This window comes from Entelurus aequoreus, linkage group LG23 (assembly GCF_033978785.1).
Source record: "Entelurus aequoreus isolate RoL-2023_Sb linkage group LG23, RoL_Eaeq_v1.1, whole genome shotgun sequence".
Taxonomy (NCBI): Eukaryota; Metazoa; Chordata; class Actinopteri; order Syngnathiformes; family Syngnathidae; genus Entelurus; species Entelurus aequoreus.
The window spans coordinates 4,820,771-4,845,737 of NC_084753.1; the positions used below are offsets into that span (position 1 = coordinate 4,820,771).

At 39.3% G+C, this 24,967-nt stretch overlaps 1 protein-coding gene across 6 annotated transcripts in view; it reads left to right on the plus strand.

Moving 5' to 3' along the window:
* prkg3 (protein kinase cGMP-dependent 3) overlaps positions 1 to 24,967 on the plus strand; it is a 92,879-nt gene that overhangs the window by 29,333 nt on the left and 38,579 nt on the right. For 5 of the 6 annotated variants that reach the window (XM_062034865.1, XM_062034863.1, XM_062034860.1 and 2 more), the window contains 7 exons: positions 7,679 to 7,756; positions 7,829 to 7,891; positions 7,950 to 8,076; positions 15,463 to 15,629; positions 15,703 to 15,816; positions 16,009 to 16,114; positions 22,392 to 22,455. In XM_062034865.1, coding sequence (XP_061890849.1) covers positions 7,681 to 7,756; positions 7,829 to 7,891; positions 7,950 to 8,076; positions 15,463 to 15,629; positions 15,703 to 15,816; positions 16,009 to 16,114; positions 22,392 to 22,455 — 717 coding nt within the window. In that variant the 5' untranslated portion in view covers positions 7,679 to 7,680. Of the gene's footprint in view, positions 1 to 5,040; positions 5,209 to 7,678; positions 7,757 to 7,828; positions 7,892 to 7,949; positions 8,077 to 15,462; positions 15,630 to 15,702; positions 15,817 to 16,008; positions 16,115 to 22,391; positions 22,456 to 24,967 lie in introns of those variants that run through there. The other variant, XM_062034866.1, reaches the window with a different exon arrangement.

Sequence of the window (24,967 nt, forward strand, 5' to 3'; positions counted from 1 at the left end):
GTAGTGTAGTAGGCCTAAGTATTCATTAAAAAAAACAATGCAAATGTTTTAATTAACAAGCATATTTAATATATTTGGCCACTGTAATATTACACACAGCTTGAACAGTAACGCCGAGTTTGAGTTTGATAAAACACTGTACTTTAATCAAGCGATTCTTTGGCTAAGCACTGAAGTAGATGAAGCCCACAGTTTGAGAATCACTGAGCAAGTGTCATTTGGGTTTGATTAGCAAGGTATACAATCAAGCGCTAGTAAGATAAAAGACTGGAAAGGAGCAACCCACAAAATCTTGTTTAGGGCCACAAAAAGCCTCAAATTAAAGCCTAAAAAATTACACATCGTAGACAGAGCGACAACACCCAATTATTCCTTACTGTGTCTTTAGCACTGTATCTATTGTCGGGGCTGATTGTTATCAGTCACCATGTTTTATTTGCTTTTGCCTAAAGTTAGCCAAAAGTTTGCTACTTGAGGCATTTTGTTTCTTAAAGCCCCACTGAAGAACGTTCAGTTTTGGTTGATTTTGGTGGCGCCTGTGGCCCAAAGCAGTAGTGTTTTGCCAGAAGGAGACCACATTTCCCATGATGATTGGCACATTCAGCGTCATACTGACTTGATGTCCGCTGTAATATTGGCACAAATATTACGTCTGTAATGGCTATGCTGATGTTAAATAGCAGACACTATTAAGAAATGGTCTTGGATTGCGCTACAAACATGGCGCTACTATATTGTATCGGGGCGGATGCAGGTCCGAAGCAAAGAAAGACAAGTGGGAGAGTTTTTTCAAAGAAAGCAGTGTGGAACGGCAAACTATTAAGCCGGTTACTATTTATTGCTACCACACAAATTTCCGATTGCTAACATTAGTATTTTGATTTGATTTGAGCATTGGTGGAAATCCCTCCTGGTCTTTGAGCTCACGCCAGCGAGTGAAAGCGGGGCAATGTTGATCCTTGACTGCCCCTTTATCCGGGTAGGCTCGTTTTTCACTTTTTTGTCTCCTCACTAAACCAGGGGTGTCAAACTCGTTTTCATTGAGGGCCACATCGCAGTAATGGTTGCCTTCATAGGGCCACTTTTTAAAATTGATTAAAATTATGCATGCGGTCAATAACGTGATTAATCATCAAAAAATAATAATTTGACAGCATTGATATAAATGTGTAGCAGTAATCCCCTCATTTTATTACATTATTGCCTATGCACTTGATTAGATTTGCTCATGTACAAATCAATGGATACCTCATACGTAAAGGTGTCAAGTAAATATTCACCTGTTTATTATTATCTTTCATTTATTCATTTTTTATTTATCTCCTTCATTGATGTGCATCTTTGATCAATAGACAATTAAACCTCCGCAACTAAACACACATTTACACACCAATGCCTGAGAAGGAACAGGATGAATAAAATCTTATATTTTCCTGCCCCCTTCAACATAATATGTAGTCTTACTTAATGGATAGCATACAAACCAAACACATACATCCAAATATAATGAAAACAAACAAAAAAACACACAAAAAAACACAACAAGTGCAAAACTTCATGGAGTACAAACCGAACAAAAAAAAGTAATATACATCTCACGGGATGATACAAAACCAGACAAAAAAATAAGTAAAATATAAAGCAAAATGTAAACACTTATGGCTGTCCATATGATCTTATTGTTCTGTCTTTATATATGTTTTTCAATTGGAATATATTTTTACAGTCTTTTATTTCATTGTAAAGGGAATTCCATAGTTTAACCCCAACCACTGATATACACATTTGTTTTAAAGTTGTCCTTGAATAATGACCTTTTCTTCTATGCTCTTCATTCTCAGAAGTGATGACAAACATTTTTTGTAAATTCACTGGTAATGTTTTACTTTTAGCCTTAAACATAACACATAATGTCTGTAACTTTACTAGCTCCTGTAGTTTTAATAAACCAGAATTAATAAATAATATGTTAGTGTGTTCTAGATACCGTATTTTTCGGACTATAAGTCGCAGTTTTTTTTCATAGTTTGGCTACAATGCAACTTATATAAGTTTTTTTCCTTATTTATTATGCATTTTCGGCAGGTGCGACTTATACTCTGGTGCGATTTATACTCCGAAAAATACGGTAATCTGCTTTATGAATAATCCTTATAGCTCTTTTCTGTAGTTGATACAATGCCTTTATGTGACTCTTATATGTTCCCCCACACTTCCACACAGTAGCTGGTATATGGCAATATAAGTGCACAATACAATATACGCATTGCCCTATAATCTAACACATATTTTACCTTATTTAATATAAAAATTCTCTTAGACATCTTTTATTATCTTTACTAACCTATTTTTGTAATAAACTACATAATGATGTAATATTTGTCATGATTAGATAACGTTTGAAAGATGCTTTTTTTTCCTGTCAAAATCGAAATAATTAGTTTCATTTAGTACAAAAAATGAAGTATTTTATTAACACACACTTTTCCCAAGCTTTTGCGGGCCTCATACAATGATGTGGCGGGCCAGATGTTACCCCCGGGCCTTGAGTTTGACACCTGTGGACTAACCTTTTCGTTTCTTTTGTTGTTTTGTAGCTTCGGCCATGATAGCAGCAATTGCACGTGGGCGTTCTTCTTCTTCTTTTAGTTTTCTGGCGGCACGTAGGCCTTCGCATCTACCACCAAAGTCAATCAATCAATCAAAGTTTATTTACATAGCCCAGGGGTCGGCAACCCAAAATGTTGAAAGAGCCATATCGGACCAAAAATACAAAAAAAAAAAAAATCTGTCTGGAGCTGCAAAAAATTTAAAGCCTTATATAAGTGTTATAATGAAGGCAACACATGATGTAAGTGACTGTATTCGCTACATTAGCCTACTATCAAAATGACTGTGTCGCAAGCTGATGCATATCTTCGTTGACAGAAATGTTGAAATGTAATATTTATTCTACACATTTTTACAACATTGGAAAACATTACTAAATTGGAGGCTTTTCAGAGGGTGTGATAACTCCTGGAAATGACTGGCTTAGAATGGCCAAAGGTAAAGATGTCTGTGTTCAAGTTGAAGGAATTGGTAACTACAAATAAAATGAGCTCAAATGTACCTAAAATACGAGGCATAATGATGCATTATGTACATACGGCTAGCATAAATAGCATGTTAGCATCGATTAGCTCGCAGTCATGCAGTGACCAAAAATGTCTGATTAGCACTCCACACAAGTCAATAACATCAACAAAGCTCACCTTTGTGGATTCACGCACAGCACAAAATGTTTGATGGACAAATAGAGACAAAGGAGTGGCATAAAACACGTCTTTGTGATGATCCGTTGCCCGGATTATAGTTTATTTACGTTTTTGATTCACTTGTTTAAGTTAGGTTTCAGCACCCCTGTTTTGTGTTTCTTGGTTGTCATGGGTGCTAATTATTTTCACCTGCCTCTGATTAGCTTTCCCGTGCTATAGGCACGCATGTTTGGTTTATTTTGTATTTTGCACGTTTATGAAGAACTAATCATCTTACCTGCAAGCTGCTTCCTTATGTTCCTCCGCATTTTGGAAAGGCGACCCCCGGCATCAACATGCCACGGTACCGTAACGGTCTTTCTGTGGCAGCATCAAGGAAAGTTGTACATGTAAACAAACTACGGTGCGTTCAAGGACTTCTGAAATCAGGACAAAATGGCGCGCGCCAAATACTCTCATCAGTGAAGCATGTTTAATGTAAACAGTGGGATTTCTAACAATTAGGAAGGTTTGTGTCATGTTTGTCCTCCTACAGAAACCATATTAAATCACAAAATATATTTTTTTCCTCATCTTTTTCCATTTTCATACATTTTTGAAAAGCTCCAGGGAGCCACTAGGGTGGCGTTAAGGAGCCACGCGTTGCCAACCCCCGATATAGCCCTTAATCACAAGTGTCTCAAAGGGCTGCACAAGCCAATACCGCGTTTTTAACGAATGGGGAAAGGGGGAAGTGACGTATGCCGCAAAGCAAGTCAGCCCATTTGTAGATTTTTGTGTGTCAGGGTTCCTGCCACCCTCCTCAATGTTGCTAAGTGCCGGTAAAAGTGATACAGACCCACTCAGGCCATGACAGAGGCGTCATTCAACTAGTGGTAAATTGATCCCAAAAGTTATGAAAATATTTTATGAAGGTTGAAAAGTTACTTAGTGCTGCTTTAAACAACCACAATGTATTATTAGAGCAGGAATTCTCAAACCGTGGTAGGCGGGCTCCATTGAGTACGCTAAAGAATTACTTAATTAAATATACAAACACACTGTTCAAACTGTGTGTAATGTTACAGTGGCCAAAAATGTCAAACTTACTTGTTAAATAAATACAATTGTTTAATAAATAAGTCTTGTGTTTAACTACTATTTAGGCCTACTATGCTACGCTATACAGTTTTGTGTTTTTTTCCACACACAATTTTACTAACTGTGTGTCTTTTTTTCAAAAGATATACCGTATTTTTCGGAGTATAAGTCGCTCCGGAGTATAAGTCGCACCGGCCGAAAATGCATAATAAAGAAGAAAAAAAACATACAAGTCGCACTGGAGTATAAGTCACATTTTTGGGGGGAAATGTATTTGATAAAAGCCAACACCAAGAATAGACATTTGAAAGGCAATTTAAACTAAATAAAGAATAGTGAACAACAGGCTGAATAAGTGTACGTTATATGAGGCATAAATAAGCAACTGAGAAGGTGCCTGGTATGTTAACGTAACATATTATGGTAAGAGTCATTCAAATAACTATAACATATAGAACATGCCATACGTTTACCAAACAATCTGTCACTCCTAATCGCTAAATCCCATGAAATCTTATACGTCTAGTCTCTTACGTGAATGAGCTAAATAATAATATTTGATATTTTACGGTAATGTGTTAGTAATTTCACACATAAGTCGCTCCTGAGTATAAGTTGCACCCCCGGCCAAACTATGAAAAAAACTGGCTTATAGTCTGAAAAATACGGTACACACTTTTCCAAACACCACTGTAGAGGTTGCCCTCTAGTGTGTTCTTCAGACAACCACAGACTGCCAGGAATTCAGGTTATAACACTGTTTTATTTTTCCAATGGTCCAAAGTCTTTTGCTTTTCAGCACAGTGTCTCTCAGCAGCACCTCCAACTACCACCCCTCGTTTCTTCACGGCTGCTGCTAATAAGGCAACAGGTGATTAGATAACAAGGCCCACCTGGGCCATCTACGCACCTGTCGCTGTCTTCGAGGCCGGTCCTGACACACCCCGTTCCGCGGCAGGCCCGCAGGCCACGCCCCCCTCCACAACCACATTCAATTTTCTTAATTCCTAGATTATTCGCAAAATGACACACTTCGGTCAAAACATAAGCCCATTCAAATGCAGTTTTATTTTCATCTCATTCATGCAAACTTCAAATGATAAGACACTCTTCGTGTGAGTTACCAGAACAGTGATAGATACAGAACACATTTGTAAAAACCCCTATTTTACTATAAGAAATCACATGTTTGGGGCATTTTGCCCGACCATTTTAGCATATGTGATGAATGATTACTGTAACTTGACAAACTATGTTGGCAGATCCATAGCAATCGTCATTGTTTACTTTGACGTGGGCCTATTCGTAAGGACCTAAAGAGAAAGTAAAAATATCCTGTAATCTTTTCAAGAACTGCTCAACAATGATGCTGCAAACTGCAAATATTTATTTTTACCACAGTCAGGTAAAGCAACATATGACAGTAGACAACAATGACAGGCGGTACAAATTAAAATCTGAGACAAATAAAAAGGTTTGTAAAAAAATATGGAGATAAAGATGTGTGTATCACAATCCTATTGTGTGTGTAATGTGTGAAAATGCACTGCAAAAAGTCAGTGTTCAAAAACAAGAAAAAAAAATACAAAAATGAGGGGTATTTTATTTGACTTAAGCAAAATTATCTGCCAATAGAACAAGAAAATTTGGCTTGTCAAGACTTTCCAAAACAAGTAAAATTAGATAACTTCAATTAACCCAAAAATACCTTAAAATAAGTATATTCTCACTAATAAGTGCACTTTTCTTGGTAGAAAAAAAAAAAGAACTTTTTGCTCAATATGTTGAAAAATATTCTTAAATTAAGTAAATGCTAGTGCCATTATCTTGACATAATGATATGCGCTCTGCATTACATTTACTTATACTAAAAACTAATTTATTGTTCTTAATGGAAATTCAACAAGGCAACCACTTGTTACTCTCGGGGTCTCCTAGCCGCTCAGGCAAATCATATTGTCTAAAAATGCATTTTTCCATCGACAACATGACATCATGGCACCAAGTGCGTGCTCTGTCAGTCAATTAGTGCGCATATATACAGCCCGGAACCCCGGCCAACATTTTTTTAATTGTAATTTTGAAGAATTTATCTGAATGTGCATGAACTATTTCTGTTCAAAATTGTTAGAAATGTCAATATTAACTGTCAGTTTACTGTACTGTGCCAACTGTACTACTATATGAGTACGTGTTTTCTATTGTTTCATTAAAAATAAAACAGCAAAGTCCATTTGGCTGTCATCTGTTTTAATTATGAGACACAATTGTGTCAAAGTCATGATTTTTTTTTTTTCATGCTTGAAATAAGAAATTCTTACTTTAAAAAAGTAGTTTTATACTTGTGAGTGTTGATGACAGCTTTGCAACAGTTGATATTCTAGTTTCAAGCATGTTTTACTCAATATAGGTCATCAAAGCTCAGCAACAAGCTGTAATATCTTACTGAGATCATTTAGGACCAAAACACTTAAAACAAGTAAAACACTCTAACATAAAATCTGCTTAGTGAGAAGAATTATCAGACAGAAAATAAGCAAATATCACCCTTATTTGAGATATTTCATCTTACTTAGATTCCAGTTTTTGCAGTGTGTGTATCACAATCCTTATGTGTGCAAGATGGGAAGGTGTGTGTAAAGGATTGTGTGTAATATTTCGCAAAAACTGTGAAGCAGAGTCTATGCCTAATATTAGGCAAATCTGCACAGTGGTTTTGCTTACTGTGTGTAGACCTTGTTAACTGTGTGAACATTTAAATTTTAGTGTGTAAGCAATTGGAAAAAACTGTATTAACGTTGATCATTATGGTGGGTCTTAAAGAGCCAAGTGTTTTCTGAGGTATACTTGGTTAAAAAAAAAAGTATAAGTATAATACCCAGGGTTCTCTGTGGTTAGCCAACTTTTCCTCACTGTGTCTTTAACAGTGTGCTTAACGTCAGGGCAATAACACAGGGCGAGGCGATGGTAATCATGGCACTTCGCGTGATGTGCGTGCTTATCATAGGCAAACAGTTTGTCCAGCTTCACTGTATCAGACGTGTGTTTGTATTTGATTCTAAAGCGACAATAATGTGGAGAAAAATGAAGATTATAAGTTGAGTGTGCAAACAAAGTTGGGTTTGTTCCTTGCACACTTGTTGAATGACCACGTAGGCTCGTGCCATGATGTTGGCATCATCCTTCAGGAAGCAAAGCGACTTATTAGCTGGCACTCCGAATGCACCCTGTCGACTGTCAATCGCCTGTCTGCATTATTCAGCGCGGGCTCTTGCTGTGCCTGCCGAAGAAGCCACCTCATACGTAAACGAGCTTTCTCGCATTTTTCCCCATCCATGCAGTGATGGAGGAGCTCCGGCAGCAGCTGGAGAAGCAATGTCTCATCAACCAGGAGCTGCAGAGGCAGAATAAAGACTTGGGTGTGTAGAGGAGCCGAGGTGAGGTCCACGCACACGCCAGTCCCCAAGTCACGGGCTAATTTGTCTTCACAGAGCAACGTCTGCAGGAGAAGGAGAAACTTCTACAGGAGCTCCACAGTCAATATCACAACCTGGGTAAGAAAGAGGCGGTCATCATTTTTACTCGGAACAACAATAACTCGGTGCATTGCAGAGTTTCCGCCTCAGCGGGACAACGACGTCGAACCGGAGGTCAGGAAGAGTCGCGCTGCTGTCATCGCACCAGAACCCATCCCAGAGACGGTGGACATCAGGAAGTCCAGGGTGAAGAAAACTTCCAGGTCAGCCCAATAATCTCAAAAAGGTTATACGTCTAAAGTCAGAATAGACAGTTTAGATCTGCAATATTTGATCATATACAACTATATTGCCAAAAGTATTTGGCCACCCATCCAAATCAATCCAATACAAATCCACTTTATTTATATAGCACATTATAACAACAAGAATGTTTCCAAAGTGCTGCACAGCCATGTTAAAAACAATATTAAAAACAATATTATGCTCCACCAATGACTGAATAAAAACAAAAAATAAATAAATATAAAACCAATATAAAAACAAATATGATTAAAAACGATTTTAAAGGGTAAAACCAATTAAAACAGTAAATAGAAATCAAAATGTATAAAAAACAAAACACAGAGGACAGAAGACCACACAACTCACGTAGTGTTAAAAGCTAAAGAATAAAAGTGGGTCTTAAGACGAGACTTAAAACACTCCACTGTGGAAGCAGTTTGAACATGGAGGGGCAGAGTGTTCCAGAGCTTAGGGCCGACCACAGAGAAGGCCCTGTCTCCCCTGGTTTTAAGTCTGGTCTTGGGCACCACGAGCAGGAGCTGGCTCTCGGACCTCAGAGCGTGCGCAGGAGTGTAAATTTGGATGAGGTCTGAGATATACTGAGGTGCCAGTCCATGTAAAGCTTTAAAAACAAACAGCAAGGTTTTAAAATCAATTCTAAAATGAACAGGGAGCCAGTGCAAACTCTGAAGAATTGGGGTTATATGCTGGCGTTTCCTGGCCCCTGTTAAAAGTCGTGCTGCCGCGTTCTGGACTAACTGCAACCGGGAGAGAGCTTTTTGGCTAATGCCAGCATGAAGTGCATTGCAGTAGTCCAGGCCACTTGAAATAAAAGCATGCACGACTTGTTCAAAAAGGTTAAAAGATAAAAACGGTTTTACCTTTACTAAAAGACGAAGATGATAAAAACACGATTTTTAAAACGCCATTGACTTGTTTGTCAAGTTTAAAATGGCTGTCTATAGTGACGCCAAGGCTGGTGACTTTGGGACGCACATCATTTTGCAGTGGTCCCAAGTAAGTGAGGGCCGGACCAAAAACGGAAATTTCCGTTTTTCCCTCATTCATTATTAAAAAATTCTGGGCTAACCAAGCCTTGACGTCGCATAGACAGTTGAGAAGGGGTGTCAGGGGGCCGTGGCCTTTTGAAATTGGCATATAAACTTGGCAGTCATCTGCATAAAAGTGATAGAACACTCCATGTTTCTTAAAAATCTCTCCAAGAGGGAGAATGTATAAGGAAAACAGGATGGGGCCTAAAATAGATCCCTGGGGGACACCACAGTAAAGCGGAGCAGAAGAAGAGGTGGCGTCCCCCAGCCTGACAGAGAAGGACCTCTCTGACAGGTAGGATCTGAACCACTCTAATGCAGTCCCCCTGACACCCACACAGTCTCTCAGGCGCTCTAAAAGAATTGTGTGGTCGACTGTGCCAAAGGCAGCTGTAAGATCTAAAAGCACTAAAATGGCACAGCTGCCAGAATCAGACATTAAAAGCAAGACATTAAAAACCTTTAAAAGTGCAGATTCAGTACTGTGCAAATGATCAGAATCAGGTGTCCTAATCACTTGGCCCGGCCACAGGTGTATAAAATCAACACTTAGACATGGAGACTGTTTCTACAAACATTTGTGAAAGAATGGGCCGCTCTCTGGAGCTCAGTGATTTCCAGCGTGGAACTGTCATAGGATGCCACCTGTGCAACAAATCCAGTCGTGAAATTTCCTCGCTCCTAAATATTCCAAAGTCAACTGTCGGCTTTATTTTAAGAAAATGGAAGAGTTTGGGAGTGTGAATGTTGTGTGTCTATCTGTGTTGGCCCTGCGATGAGGTGGTGACTTGTCCAGGGTGTACCCCGCCTTCCGCCCGATTGTAGCTGAGATAGGCTCCAGCGACCCTGAAGGGGATAAGCGGTAGAAAATGGATGGATGGATGGAAAAGTTTGGGAACAACAGCAACTCAGCCACAAAGTGGTAGGCCACGTAAACTGACAGAGAGGGGTCAGCGGATGCTGAAGCGCATAGTGCAAAGAGGTCGCCGACTTTCTGCACAGTCAGTTGCTACAGAGCTCCAAACATCATGTGACCTTCCAATTAGCCCACGTACAGTACGCAGAGAGCTTCATGGAATGAGTTTCCATGGTCGGGCGGCTGCATCTAAGCCATACATCAGCAAGTCCAATGCAAAGCGTGGGATGCAGTGGTGTAAAGCACGTCGCCACTGGACTCTAGAGCAGTGGAGACGCCTTCTCTGGACTGATGAATCACGCTTTTCCATCTGGCAATCTGATGGACCAGTTTGGGTTTGGAGGTTGCCAGGAGAACGCTACATTTCGGACTGCATTGTGCAGAGTGTGAAATTTGGTGGAGAAGGAATTATGGTGTGGGGTTGTTGTTCAGGAGCTGGGCTTGGCCCCTTAGTTCCAGTGAAAGGTACTTAAAATGCTCCAGGATATCAAAACATTTTGGACAATTCCATGCTCCCAACCATGTTTTTTTGACCCACCCGAGAATTTAAAAAAATTAAGTGTTCTGTTATTATTAATAACATAAGAATTTAACTATAAAACTTTTTTTTTTAATTTCAGGGGACATATAGTGCAAAACCAACTTTTCTTAACTATTGGCACCTGTTTTTGTGTATTTACTATCTGCATAAGTCTCGAAAATTTGAAATCAAACCATGCAGGCATGGTGGTGATATTTCTAAAAATCTTCATACTTCCTCTAAACGAGACATTTAGAATTTGCCCAATATGTGACGTTTTTTCAAATTGTGACGTCAGCGGATATCTCCATAAACGGTGTAAATTTACCCAAAGTGATTTGAGCGAGTCCGTCATTGTAGCCTGACATTGTTGTCAATAAGCTCCTTTTTTTCATCCAACCTCTTGTTGTGGGGCAGACTGGCTCGTACATGTACATGCATCATCCGCTGTTGTCATTTTTGATACAAAGTAGCGAATATTTCTAACTTATATCTTTCTGTGGACGCCATATGGAAGCACTAAAAACTGCCACGAAGATGGCAGGGTGAAGACGCAGTCAAAGTGGAGGCACGTAAATAAGACCGCCCACAAAACGGTGAATCCTGACGAGACAGTCCGAAAGCGGCTTGAAAACTTTATGTAAAACATAATTCACGCAAAGAACAACCATTACATGTTATGTAGACCACAAGGAAGTGCTTTAAATGTAGAAATAAATATCATAGTATGACCCCTTTAAGTTAAAATTTTAATTTATATTAAGTAAAATAGAGAAAAAAAAATCCACCTTTTGAAAAAATAATGAATTAATAAATTCCACCTTTAAAACGCCATGCCTACCCACCTTATTAAAGAGAATCAAAATTATTAATTGGTCTGTTATTATTAGTAAAATAAGAATAGATGGCATTTTTTATCAAATTATTCTACACTTGAGCCAGGAAAAGCAGAGTCATTTTACAATCTTGAATTTATTCCAGGCCCTGTTTTTTATGTGAACCCTGCCTTAAAAACACCCTCAAAAGACAATACATTTTACAATCAATATTAGGAATAAGGTTGAAATGAATGAAACCCTATGAGTCCCACTGGACTGCAAACTGTTTGAATTTGTGGGTGGTGGCGGATGGCGTCGTTGTCCAAATTGTATAATTAATCCATCCATTTTCTACCGCCTGTCCCCTTCGGAGTCGGATGTGAGGAAAAAACATGGAAAGCAAAACAAATGCACTTTCTTCTGTCGTTTTCCTTTTATGCGTTTTTTGTTTTTTTTATATATCACAAGGTAGACTGTGAGTGCTTTTAGATGTGTGAAGTGGGCAGGAGGGGGGGACTGCAGCACATGTTTTGACTTTCATGTTAGTCTTTAAAAATGTTGCCTGTTGCATTTTCCAAAAAAAAGAGCAATACTGACTGCGTGGGTTCCCTCCGGGTACTCCGGCTTCCTCCCACCTCCAAAGACATGCACCTGGGGATAGGCCCCTCCCACCTCCAAAGACATGCACCTGGGGATAGGTTGATTGGCAACACTAAATGGTCCCTAGTGTGTGAATGTTGCCTGTCTATCTGTGTTGGCCCTGTGATGAGGTGGCCACTTGTCCAGGGTGTACCCCGCCTTCCGCCCGGGTGCAGCTGGGATAGGCTCCAGCACCCGCCGCAACCTTGAGAGGGACAAGCGGTAGAAAATGGATGGATGGATGGATGGAACACTGGTCCTGCCTGCTATGTCTTCTTATTCTCTGGCGGACCAGGTGTGTATGATGCCTGTTAAGAAGTAGAGTTACGCGACCATCGACACACACCAAGATTTAACATTTTTATTTCTAAAAAAATCCCTAGTTTCAAAAGCAATTTACATATTTTTAGTCATGGATTTGTTTTAAGATTCTGCAACATCCAGACAATGATTAATTTAGGAATTGCACATTGAATAATGCTTGTTTTCAGAATAAAATACTTACTTTTAGCTTAAAAGTCCTGCCAATTTCTAGATATACAAATCTTAATTTAGGATGTCTTATCAGGTAAAATGATCTGTCCATGCAGCTAGTTAATTTTTACTAATTTGTGGTATTTTTTCCAAAAATCCAGTCTTTTTATCTGATATCTTGACAGCTCTTTTTTGCCGTGCACCCAATGTGCCCGGCAGCACAGTAACAACAAACCACATTCACCGACAGTCCTGTTATCAGATGTTTATGAGCGAGGGCGAACAGGAAGTGCCATAAAAAATAGATATTGGCAGGGGTGGGCAATTAATTTTTACCGGGGGCCGCATGAGCTACCCGAGCACTGCTGGAGGGCCACATCGACAATATTTCAATTAAATTTTGCTCAATATTATTTTTGATATATACCGTAAGATAAATAATAATAATAATAATAATAATAGTAATACTTCAACATAGTGTGTGTAACAGCATTCCATGACTAATATATATAAATTAACATGAATAATAAATGACAGTAAAATAAGCACACGTATGACTGAGGAGTCATAGTGTAACTTTGTGTGGTGTTTGAGTTGTCCGACTTTTTGTGTGGCCTTAAACGCACCAGTGGTTTAGTGCTATGCGTGTTGGTGACAGATGACAAGTTGGTTTTGGCCTGGTTTGTACGGCAGAAAATGACTAGTTTTTCGAGATAGAATTGTTTTACTCATGTTTTTGGTGTGGTTATGTCCGAATATAAACAGTTTTGTTCAATAAAGTGATCGATATAATTCCTGTCCTCGAAGCATCTCGATAGACGTTACAATAATTGAACGGTGTTCAATTGAACGGTGTTGACGAACACCATTAGGGCCGCTTGTTGTCACTGTCACTCAAAGTTGCATTGCAAAATTCCATAGAATAAATATGTTTATTTTGTTTATAATTCAGATGGGATTTGATTTGGTGCTCGGCATATATACTTGCTGCACGCAGCGGACGCTTGAGCAGTGCGCAATTGCGCAGGCACGCACCTTAGGTGAGGGGACGTTGCTTTGCAGTTCATGTGTTGTTGAAAACACGGCATTCCTCATCAACTTTTCTCTTTTTGGCGTCTCGGGTGTAAACCGTGCATCACTTGTCGCTGCATGTGCACCTTCACTCGCAGGTTACACACGGACACACGCCCATAAATAATACTTTTCAAAATAAAAGCAGCACAGTTGTATTGCGCGCACGACATAGATGTTTTTTCAACTTTATTTTGTAATTGCAGTTGTTCACATTCACTCACAATCACGCATACGTCCACACGGAAGTAATACAAATAACGATTTTCAAAACAAAAGCAGCACCGTTGTATTGCACACTCGACATAGATACTTTTTTAAATTTATTTTGTAATTTATAATTGGCCTCACGCGGGCCGGACAGGGACGCACAAAGGGCCGGATGCGGCCCGCGGGCCGCAGAATGCCCAGGTCTGATGTACTGTATATAATAGCTATATACAAAACCCAGTGAAGTTGTCACGTTGTGTAAATGGTAAATAAAAACAGAATACAATGATTTGCAAATCCCTTTTTCAACTTATATTCAATTGAATAGACTGCAAAGACAAGATATTTAATGTTCGAACTGAGGAACTTCTTTTTTGTGTGCAAATAATCAGTAACTTAGAATGTAATGGCAACAACACATTGCAAAAGAGTTGGCGCAGGGGCATGTTCATCACTGTGTTACATAGCCTTTCCTTTTAACAACACTCAGTAAACGTTTGGGAACTGAGGAGAGCAAGTTTTGAAGCTTTTCAGGTGGAATTCTTTCCCATTCTTGCTTGATGTACAGCTTAAGTTGTTCAACAGTTTGATGAGCATTCCTCAACTTTCTCAGTCTTTTTTGCCACTTGTGCCAGCTTCTTTGAAACATGTTGCAGGCATCAAATTCCAAATGAGCTAATGTTTGCAAAAAAATAACGTTTTGCAGTTCCAACTAGAGATGTCCGATAATGGCTTTTTTGCCGTCCAACTCTTAATTACCGATTCCGATATCAACCGATACCGATATATACAGTCGTGGAATGAACACATTATTATGCCTAATTTTGTTGTGATGCCCCGCTGGATGCATTAAACAATGTAACAAGGTTTTCCAAAATAAATCAACTCAAGTTATGGAAAAAAATGGCAACATGGCACTGCCATATTCATTATTGAAGTCACAAAGTGCATAATTTTTTTTAACAAGCCTCAAAACAGAAACTTGGAATTTGGGACATGCTCTCCCTGAGAGAGCATGAGGAGGTTAGGGAGGGGGAAGCGGTGTATATTGTAGCGTCCCGGAAGAGTTAGTGCTGCAAGGGGTTCTGGGTATTTGTTCTGTTGTGTTATGTTGTGTTACGGTGCGGATGTTCTCCCGAAATGTGTTTGTCATTCTTGTTTGGTGTGGGTTCACAGTGTGGCGCATATTTGTTACAGTGTTAAAGTTGTTTATACGTCCACCCTCAGTGAGACCTGTTTGGCTGTTGACCAAGTATGCCTTGCATTCACTTGTGTGTGTGAAAAGCCGTAGATATTATGTGACTGGGCCGGCACGCAAAGGCAGTGCCTTTAAGGTTTATTGGCGCTCTGTACTTCTCCCTACATCCGTGTAGACAGCGGCGTTTTAAAAGTCATACATTTTACTTTTTAAAACTGATACCGATAATTTCCGATATTACATTTTAAAGCATTCATCGGCCGATAATATCAGCAGTCCGATATAATCGGACATCTCTAGTTCGAACGTTAAGTATCTTGTCTTTGCAGTCTATTCAATTGAATATAGGTTGAAAAGGATTTGCAAATAATTGTATTCTGTTTTTATTTACGAACTTCACTGGTTTAGGGTTTTGTAAATATTGAAAACACTGAAACGTGTACATCTTGCCCCGCTTTGTTTCCAGTGAGACGGGTTTGATCGTCAAAGCCATCCAGAAAAACGACTTCCTGAGCCGCCTGGATGACGAGCAAATAGCCATGATGGTGGATCTCCTGGAGACCATTAACATCAGCCGTGGCGGCGAAGTCATCAAAGAAGGCTCTGAAGGGGACAGCATGTACATGGTAGCAGGTGGGGGTGTTGTCCCACAATATGGTGATCAGTGTGAGTGTATGCGATAGTAACTTTGTTTTCGCCTCTTCAGCTGGCGAGCTCATTGTCACCCAGTCAGGTCGTGTCCTCCGGACCCTAACCAGCGGTGACATCTTTGGAGAGCTGGCCATCCTTTACAACTGCAAACGAACCGCCACAGTCAAAGGTCACTTGTCTCCTCCAGTACTCTATATAAATATAACGTACGTTGAGTGATAATGTTGGGCAAGGGTGTGAATTATTGATCACTGAAGCCTTTGGCGTTCTCCAATCTCCATTCAGCTGGCGTTGCCTCAGTAAATCAACATGACATATTACAATTTTGGGTCATTCTTTTAATGTGCTTGTGTGTCTGCAGCAAAGACAGAAGTGCGTCTGTGGTGCATGGAGAGACAGAACTACAGGACCATCATCACCAACAAATCCAAGAAGAAACGGGAGGAGCTTATGGGCTTCCTGAAGACGTGAGGCCACACTAGTCCAAATCTTCATATGTATTTATTTGAATTAGGACAATGCATATTCATCAACGTAGAGCAACAATGTAAATATGCCGGAGTTACCATGTGTCTGCCCTGAGATCGGTAGGTTGTGAGTAGAGATGTCCGATAATATCGGCAGATAAATGCTTTAAAATGTAATATCGGAAATTATTGGTATCGTTTTTTTTATTAAATCAACATAAAAAACACAAGATACGCTTACAATTAGTGCACCAACCCTAAAAACCTCCATCCCCCATTTACACGCATAGTTGGTAGAGTGGCCGTGCCAGCAACTTGAGGGTTGCAGGTTCGATTCCCGCTTCCACCATCCTAGTCACTGCCGTTGTGTCCTTGGGCAAGACACTTTACCCACCTGCTCCCAGTGCACCCACACTGGTTTAAATGTAACTTAGATATTGGGTTTCACTATGTAAAACGCTTTGAGTCACTAGAGAAAAGCGCTATATAAATATAATTCACATCACATCACATTCACACAAAAGAGTTGTTTCTTTCTGTTATTAATATTCTGGTTCCTACATTATATATCAATATATATCAATACAGTCTGCAAGGGATACAGTCCGTAAGCACACATGATTGTGCGTGCTGCTGGGCCATTAATAGTACTAAACTTTAACAGTTCATTTTACTCATTTTCATTAATTACTAGTTTCTATGTAACTGTTTTTATATTGTTTTCCTTTTTTTTTATTCAAGAAAATGTTTTTAATTTATTTATCTTATTTTATTTTATTAATTTTTTAAAAAAGGACCTTATCTTTACCATACCTGGTTGTCCAAATTAGGCATAATAATGTATTAATTCCACAACTGTATATATCAGTATCGGTTGATATCGGTATCGGTTGATATCAGTATCGGTAATTAAAGAGTTGGACAATATCGGATATCGGCAAAAAGCCATTATCGGACATCCCTAGTTGTGAGTTCAAACCCCGGCCGAGTCATACCAAAGACTATAAAAATGGGAGCCATTACCTCCCTGCTTGGCACTCAGCCTCAAGGGTTGGAATTGGGGGTTAAATCACCAAAAATGATTCCCGGGCGCGGCCACCGCTGCTGCCCACTGCTCCCCTCACCTCCCAGGGGGTGAACAAGGGGATTGGTCAAATGCAGAGGACAAATTTCACCACACGTAGTGTGTGTGTGTGACAATCATTGGTACTTTAACTTTACTTTAACAATAGCTAATTTTCAGCCGTTGTCCTAAGGCAGGTTGATACAGTAAACATTCAACAGGTCATGATACAAAAGAATACATAACTCACAAGACATTACACATTACAAGCATACCATAAGCACAGACCATGGACAAAAAAGTAAAACAAGCAACAAACAAAAAAAAGCCAAGTGAATAAAATCTAATTGTGCGTGCATGTCTAATTAGTTTTCAACCACTGTTTCAGTGCGTTTTAAATATTAAATAGGTGTCACAGTTTCTGACATGGGCTGGCAGCCTGTTCCATGACTGTACAGACCCCACCAATTGGCCAAATGTAGTCCTGCGCCTTTGTACACTGCAGTTCCCTCTGGTCACTGCTCTGGTGTTTACTTGACTGCTGTTATTTTTTATTAATACAATCTATCAAGGCGAGGGGGAGCAAGTTCATTTAGAATTCTAAAGATGAGGCAAGCATCCATGAATATCTGATAATCATCCATACTTGCCAACCCTCCCGATTTTTCCGGGAGACTCCCGAATTTCAGTGCCCTTCCCGAAAATCACCCGGGGCAGCCATTCTCCCGAATTTCTCCCGATTTTCACCCGGACAACAATATTGAGGGCGTGCCGTGATGGCGCTGCTATTAGCGTCCTCTACAACCTGTCGTCACGTCCGCTTTGTCTCCATAAAAACAGCGTGTCGGCTCAGACACATGTGGTATGCGGCTTCTGCAGACACACGTAAGTGACTGCAATACATACTTGATCAACAGCCATACAGGTCACACTGAGGGTAGCCGTATAAACAACTTTAGCACTGTTACAAATATGCGCCACACTGTGAACCAACACCAAACAAGAATGACAAACACATTTCGGGAGAACATCCGCACCGTAACACAACATAACACAACAGAACAAATACCCAGAATCCCTTGCAGCCCTAACTCTTCCGGGTTACAATATACACCCCCGCTACCACCAAACCCCGCCACCCCAGCCTCGCCCACCTCAAACCCCCCCCCCCCCCCCCCCCCCATCTCCCGAATTCGGAGGTATCAAGGTTGGCAAGTATGTAATTATCTAAATCCAAAATATACTTGCTTAAAATGTTACATAATGATACTTAAGAGACTTTTTGTCTAGAATTTTATATTAGTAGAAAAACTGCTATTGATGTCAAATAAATACAGGGCCAGTATTGCAGATAAAGATATGACATCATCATCATCATCATTTATTTGTATTCCTTTTCATGAAAATGCATATACAGTATTTTTCAGGTTATAAGTCGCTGCGGAGTATAAGTCGCACCGGCCAAAAATGCATAATAAAGAAGGAAAAAACATATATAAGTCGCACTGTAGTATAAGTTGCATTTTTGGGGGAAATGTATTTGATAAAAGCCAACACCAAGAATAGACATTTGAAAGGCAATTTAAAATGTCTAAAGAATAGTGAACAACAGGCTGAATAAGTGTACGTTATATGAGGCATAAATAACCAACTGAGAAGGTGCCTGGTATGTTAACGTAACATATTATGGTAAGAGTCATTCAAATAACTATAACATATAGAACATGGTATATGTTTACCAAACAATCTGTCGCTCCTAATCGCTAAATCCCATGAAATGTTCTTCCTCTGTGTCGCTTCTAAATAACTCCGCTAACTCCAAGGGTAGACAATGCGCCGCTTCCTCTTCTATTGGTACGTCGCTTACGTCAGAGTCATTGTCAGTTTCTCGCTTACTCCAAACTTTCTTTCTGCTGCTCGATTGCCGTTCTCTGCTGCATATTTCACTACATCCAGCTTGTAACCTGCAGTATATGATTTCCTTTTAGGTGCCATTTTTGTTCAGCCCTTCTCAGTTTTTATAAGTTACCGCCAATGTTGAAATGATCCATTTTCATAGGTACGGAAGTAGTAGCGGGTAGCATCTTTTTTTTCACAATGCACTTCTGCCATGACCCGCCCCCGCCAAATTTTTATAGGTTTACGTGTGTGTGTGACGATTGCTGATATACGTCTAGTCTCTTACGTGAATGAGATAAATAATATTATTTGATATTTCACGGTAATGTGTTAATCATTTCACACACAAGTCGCTCCAGAGTATAAATCGCACCCCAGGCCAAACTATGAAAAAAAATGTGTTAGATGTAAATATAAACGGAATACAATGATTTGCAAATCATTTTCAACCCATATTCTGTTGAATATGCTACAAAGACAACATATTTGATGTTCAAACTGATACACATTTTTTTTTGCAAATAATCATTAACTTTAGAATTTGATGCCAGCAACACGTGACAAAGAAGTTGGAAAAGGTGGCAATAAATACTGATAAAGTTGAGGAATGCTCATCAAACACTTATTTGGAACATCCCACAGGTGAACAGGCAAATTGGGAACAGGTGGGTGCCATGATTGGGTATAAAAGTAGATTCCATGAAATGCTCAGTCATTCACAAACAAGGATGGGGCGAGGGTCACCACTTTGTCAACAAATGCGTGAGCAAATTGTTGAACAGTTTAAGAAAAACCTTTCTCAAGCAGCTATTGCAAGGAATTTAGGGATTTCACCATCTACGCTCCGTAATATCATCAAAGGGTTCAGAGAATCTGGAGAAATCACTGCACGTAAGCAGCTAAGCCCGTGACCTTTGATCCCTCAGGCTGTACTGCATCAACAAGCGACATCAGTGTGTAAAGGATATCAACACATGGGCTCAGGAACACTTCAGAAACCCACTGTCAGTAACTACAGTTGGTCGCTACATCTGTAAGTGCAAGTTAAAACTCTCCTATGCAAAGCGAAAACCGTTTATCAACAACGCCCAGAAACGCCGTCGGCTTCGCTGGGCCTGAGCTCATCTAAGATGGACTGATACAAAGTGGAAAAGTGTTCTGTGGTCTGACAAGTCCACATTTCAAATTGTTTTTGGAAACTGTGGACGTCGTGTCCTCCGGACCACAGAAGAAAAGAACCATCCAGATTGTTCTAGGCGCAAAGTGTAAAAGCCAGCATGTGTGATGGTATGGGGGTGTATTAGTGCCCAAGACATGGGTAACTTACACATCTGTGAAGGCACCATTAATGCTGAAAGGTACATACAGGTTTTGGAGCAACATATGTTGCCATCCAAGTAACGTTACCATGGACGCCCCTGCTTATTTCAGCAAGACAATGCCAAGCCACGTGTTACATCGTGGCTTCATAGTAAAAGAGTGCGGGTACTAGACTGGCCTGCTTGTAGTCCAGACATGTGTCCCACTGAAAATGTGTGGCGCATTATGAAGCCTAAAATAGCACAAGGGAGACCCCCGGACTGTTGAACAACTTAAGCTGTACATCAAGCAAGAATGGGAAAGAATTCCACCTGAGAAGCTTCAAAAATGTGTCTCCTCAGTTCCCAAACCTTTACTGAGTGTTGTTAAAAGGAAAGGCCATGTAACACAGTGGTGAACATGCCCTTTCCCAACTACTTTGGCACGTGTTGCAGCCATGAAATTCTAAGTTAATTATTATTTGCAAAAAAAAACAGAACGTTTATGAGTTTGAACATCAAATATCTTGTCTTTGTAGTACATTCAACTGAATATGGGTTGAAAAGGATTTGCAAATCATTGTATTCCGTTTATATTTACATCTAACACAATTTCCCAACTCATATGGAAACGGGGTTTGTAAAAACAGAATTCAATGATTTGCAAATCCTTTTCAACTTATATTCAATTGAATAGACTGCAAAGACAAGATATTTAATGTTCCAACTGAAAAACTTCATATTTTTTTGCAAATAATCATTATTATTTATATCATTTAATGGCACCAACACATTGCAAAAAAGTTGGCACAGGCATTTTTACCACTGTGTTACATGGCCTTTCCTTTTAACAACACTCAGTAAAGGTTTGGGAACTGAGGAGACACATTTTTGAAGCTTCTCAGGTGGAATTCTTTCCCATTCTTGCTTGATGTACACCTTAAGTTGTTCAACAGTCCGGGGTCTCCATTGTCGTATTTGACACTTCATATTGCGCCACACATTTTCAATGGAAGACAGGTCTGGAGTACAGGCAGGCCAGTCTAGTTAGTACCCGCACTCTTTAATAGTGCCTTTACAAATGTGTAAGCTTTTAAAGTTTGTGCCTAGAACAGTCCGGATGGTTATTTTCCTCTTTGGTCCACAGTTTCCAAAAACAATTTGAAATGTGGACTCGTCAGACCACAGAATACTTTTCCACTTTGCATCAGTCCATCTTAGATGAGCTTGTGCCCAGCGAAGCCGGCGGCGTTTCTGGGTGTTGTTGATAAATGGCTTTGGCTTTGTGTAGTAGAGTTTTAACTTGCACTTACTGATGTAGCGACCAACTGTAGTTACTGAAAGTGATTTTCTGATATGTTTCTGAGCCCTTGTGGTGATATCCTTTACACACCAATGTCTCTTTTTGATGCAGTACAGTCTGAGGGATCGAAGGTCCGTTATATCATCGCTTACGTGCAGTGATTTCTCCAGATTCTCGGAACCTTTTGATGATATTACAAACCGTAGATTGTGAAATCCCTAAATTCCTTGCAATAGCTGGTTGAGAAATGTTGTTCATAAACGGTTGGACAATTTGCTCACGCATTTGTTCACAAACATTTGTGAATGACTGAGCAATTCATGGAAACTGCTTTGATACCCAATCATGGCACCCACCTGTTCCCAATTAGCCTGTTCACCTGTGGGATGTTCCAAATAAGTGTTTGATGAGCATTCCTCAACTTTCTCAGTTTTTTTTGCCACTAGTGCCAGCTTTTTTAAAACATGTTGCAGGCATCAAATTCCAAATGAGCTAATATTTGCAAAAAATTTACAAAGTTTACCATTTCGAACGTTAAGTATCTTGTCTTTGCAGTCTATTCAATTGAATATAAGTTGAAAAGGATTTGCAAATCATCGTATTCTGTTTTCTTTTACCATTTACACAACGTGGCAACTTCACTGGTTTTGGGTTTTATACAATGCAGTAAACGCAACTCCTTATTTCACATCTTATTTGTGTATGCTTTCTCAGGTCTCGCACTCTGAAGGACCTAAATGATGTCCAGTTGTCCAAAATCATCGACTCAATGGAAGAGGTGCGTCCCTTCAACTTACTTATTATTGTATTTCAAAAAACTCTCAGCATTGCATGAATATCAGTTTAAGACAGAAATAAAGTGAACTTATTGAAATACTTGCACATTTTAAATAACAATTACATTACATACCTAATGTTATACTTGTGTAACTTTTTAACATATTGATTATTACGATGATAAATTCTGTATTTAGTCATATTTATTTTTAATTCTTATTTTTACTAATACGTATTTATATTTTATTTGATGTATTTTTTTTCTTTTTTGTGGATTTATGCATTGATTTAATGAGATTTATTATAATAATATTTGAGAACTATAAAATGTTCTTTCATTATACAGTTGTCCTTCACCACACTTCAAATATTGCGGCTTCACCACATCGCAGATTTTTGGGGGATATTTTTTTAAGCATATTCTACAATTTTTTGGGTCCTAAATGAACAATTTCAACCATAACAATGAATAAATCAACTAAAAATATCAATACTACAGTAGTATTGGCCACTGGAGGAGACCAAATCCCATTAGAGCGCACTGTTCAGTAACGTGGCCACTGATTGGCTCATCCTCGGGCAGCATTACTATATTGGTTTAAAAGTGTGTAAAGGTGACTAAAGGGTGTTATTTCATATCTTTTTTAAATTTTTTTATTCATATTATGAATAAAATGCCTATTTTAACACCAAGTCAGTATGGTTTTAGAAAACAAAGCACAATCTTCATGGCAATTATAGATCTCATCGAAAAAGTTAATGATGCTATTGACAAGTATGGAATTGGTGTCTTTTCTGACTTGTCAAAATGCGTTTGATACCATTAACTTTGACATTTTGTTGGGCAATCACCGTATTTTCCGGACTATAAGGCTCACTTAAAATCCTTTTTTTTTTCTCAAAACTCGACATTGCGCCTTATAACCCGGTGTGCCTAATGTACGTCATGATTCGGGTTTTGCTTACCAACCTTGAAGGTATTTTATTTGGTACATGGTGTAATGATAAGTGTGACCAGTAGATGGCAGTCAAACATAAGAGTTACGTGTAGACTGCAATATGATGGCAACATGACTCAAGTAAACAACACCAACATTTTATATGTTCCATTGAAAATATAGAACGTTACACACGGCGCTCAGAACTCGTATGAAATTGTTTTAGTACGACTTTGGTAAGCTATGAAGCCGCACCGCTTGATAGATTGTCGGCGCATTAAACATACAAGTATTATTATGGTGTGTGTATAAGGTAAGACATATTATCTGGCGTTTTGTTTCGCAATATTATGCGAAAGCAACTTTTCTTACCTTCTGGTACCTGCTGATGTGTATTTGGGATCTGCATAAATCCTGATAATTTGCGCGCTTCCGCCTTTGTAGTCCGTGTCGACACCGTAGTCGATAAGCTTCTTCTTTTTCTCCGCTGTTGCCATTTCTAGTATAAAGTAGCGTAAAGTTCTTCCTTATATCTGTCAGTGAACTCGCCATGAAAGTGCTAAAACATACCGGTGTAGTGAGTTTACATTATTCACCCAAGGAACTTTAGTTATTAGAGAGTTCCGGTCGGACGTTTTTTCACGGGACACATTTCCGGCCTTGTAGTCGTTTCGGGATGAGAAGATGCTGCTCCCTTATTGATTGAAGTAAAGTCTGAATGTCATTAAAACAGTTAGCTCCATCTTTTGACACTTCTTCCACTCCCGTCCTTGCACGCTACACCGCTACAACAAAGATGATGGGGAGAAGACGCTGCCGAAGGTAAGCCATGTAAATAAGACTGCCCATAAAACGGCGCATCCTGAAGCGACTGTCAGAAAGCGGCTTGAAGATGATGTGTAAAACATCATCTATGCAACATTTTGAGCAAAGAACCACCATTACATGTTATGTAGACCACAGGGAAGTTTTTTACATTTAGAAAAAAAATAAAATAATAATATGACTCTTTTAATGCGCCCTATAATCCAGTGCGTTATATATGAAAAAAGATAGAATATAGACCATTCATCGGCAGTGCGCCTTATAATCCGGTGCGCCCTATGGGCCGGAAAATACGGTATGTTGAGCATTATGGTGTCAGGGGTGTTGCCCTCAGTTGGTTCAGAAGCTATCTATCTGAGAAGCAGCCATATGTGAGAATTAGCAGCAGGAAATCTCAATGTAAAACGATCAAATGTGGAGTGCCACAGGGTTCAATATTGAGTCCTCTTCTTTTTATTACCTACATAAATGACCTGACAAATTCATCTGATATTTTGGTCAAAATCATATTCGCTGATGACACAAATTTGTGCTTTCCTCATAAAAACATGTAATATTTACAGACTACAATGAATGAAGAACTAAACAAATTTGACTAAATGTAACAAAGTATCCCTTAATATAAGTAAAATTCATTATATAATATTTTATTCTAATAGAAGTCGTACAAATAAGGACAACAACAGGATTATGGAACAAGTGCAACCTACACAATTCTTAGGCACTTGTATTGATGAATTCCAACATGTT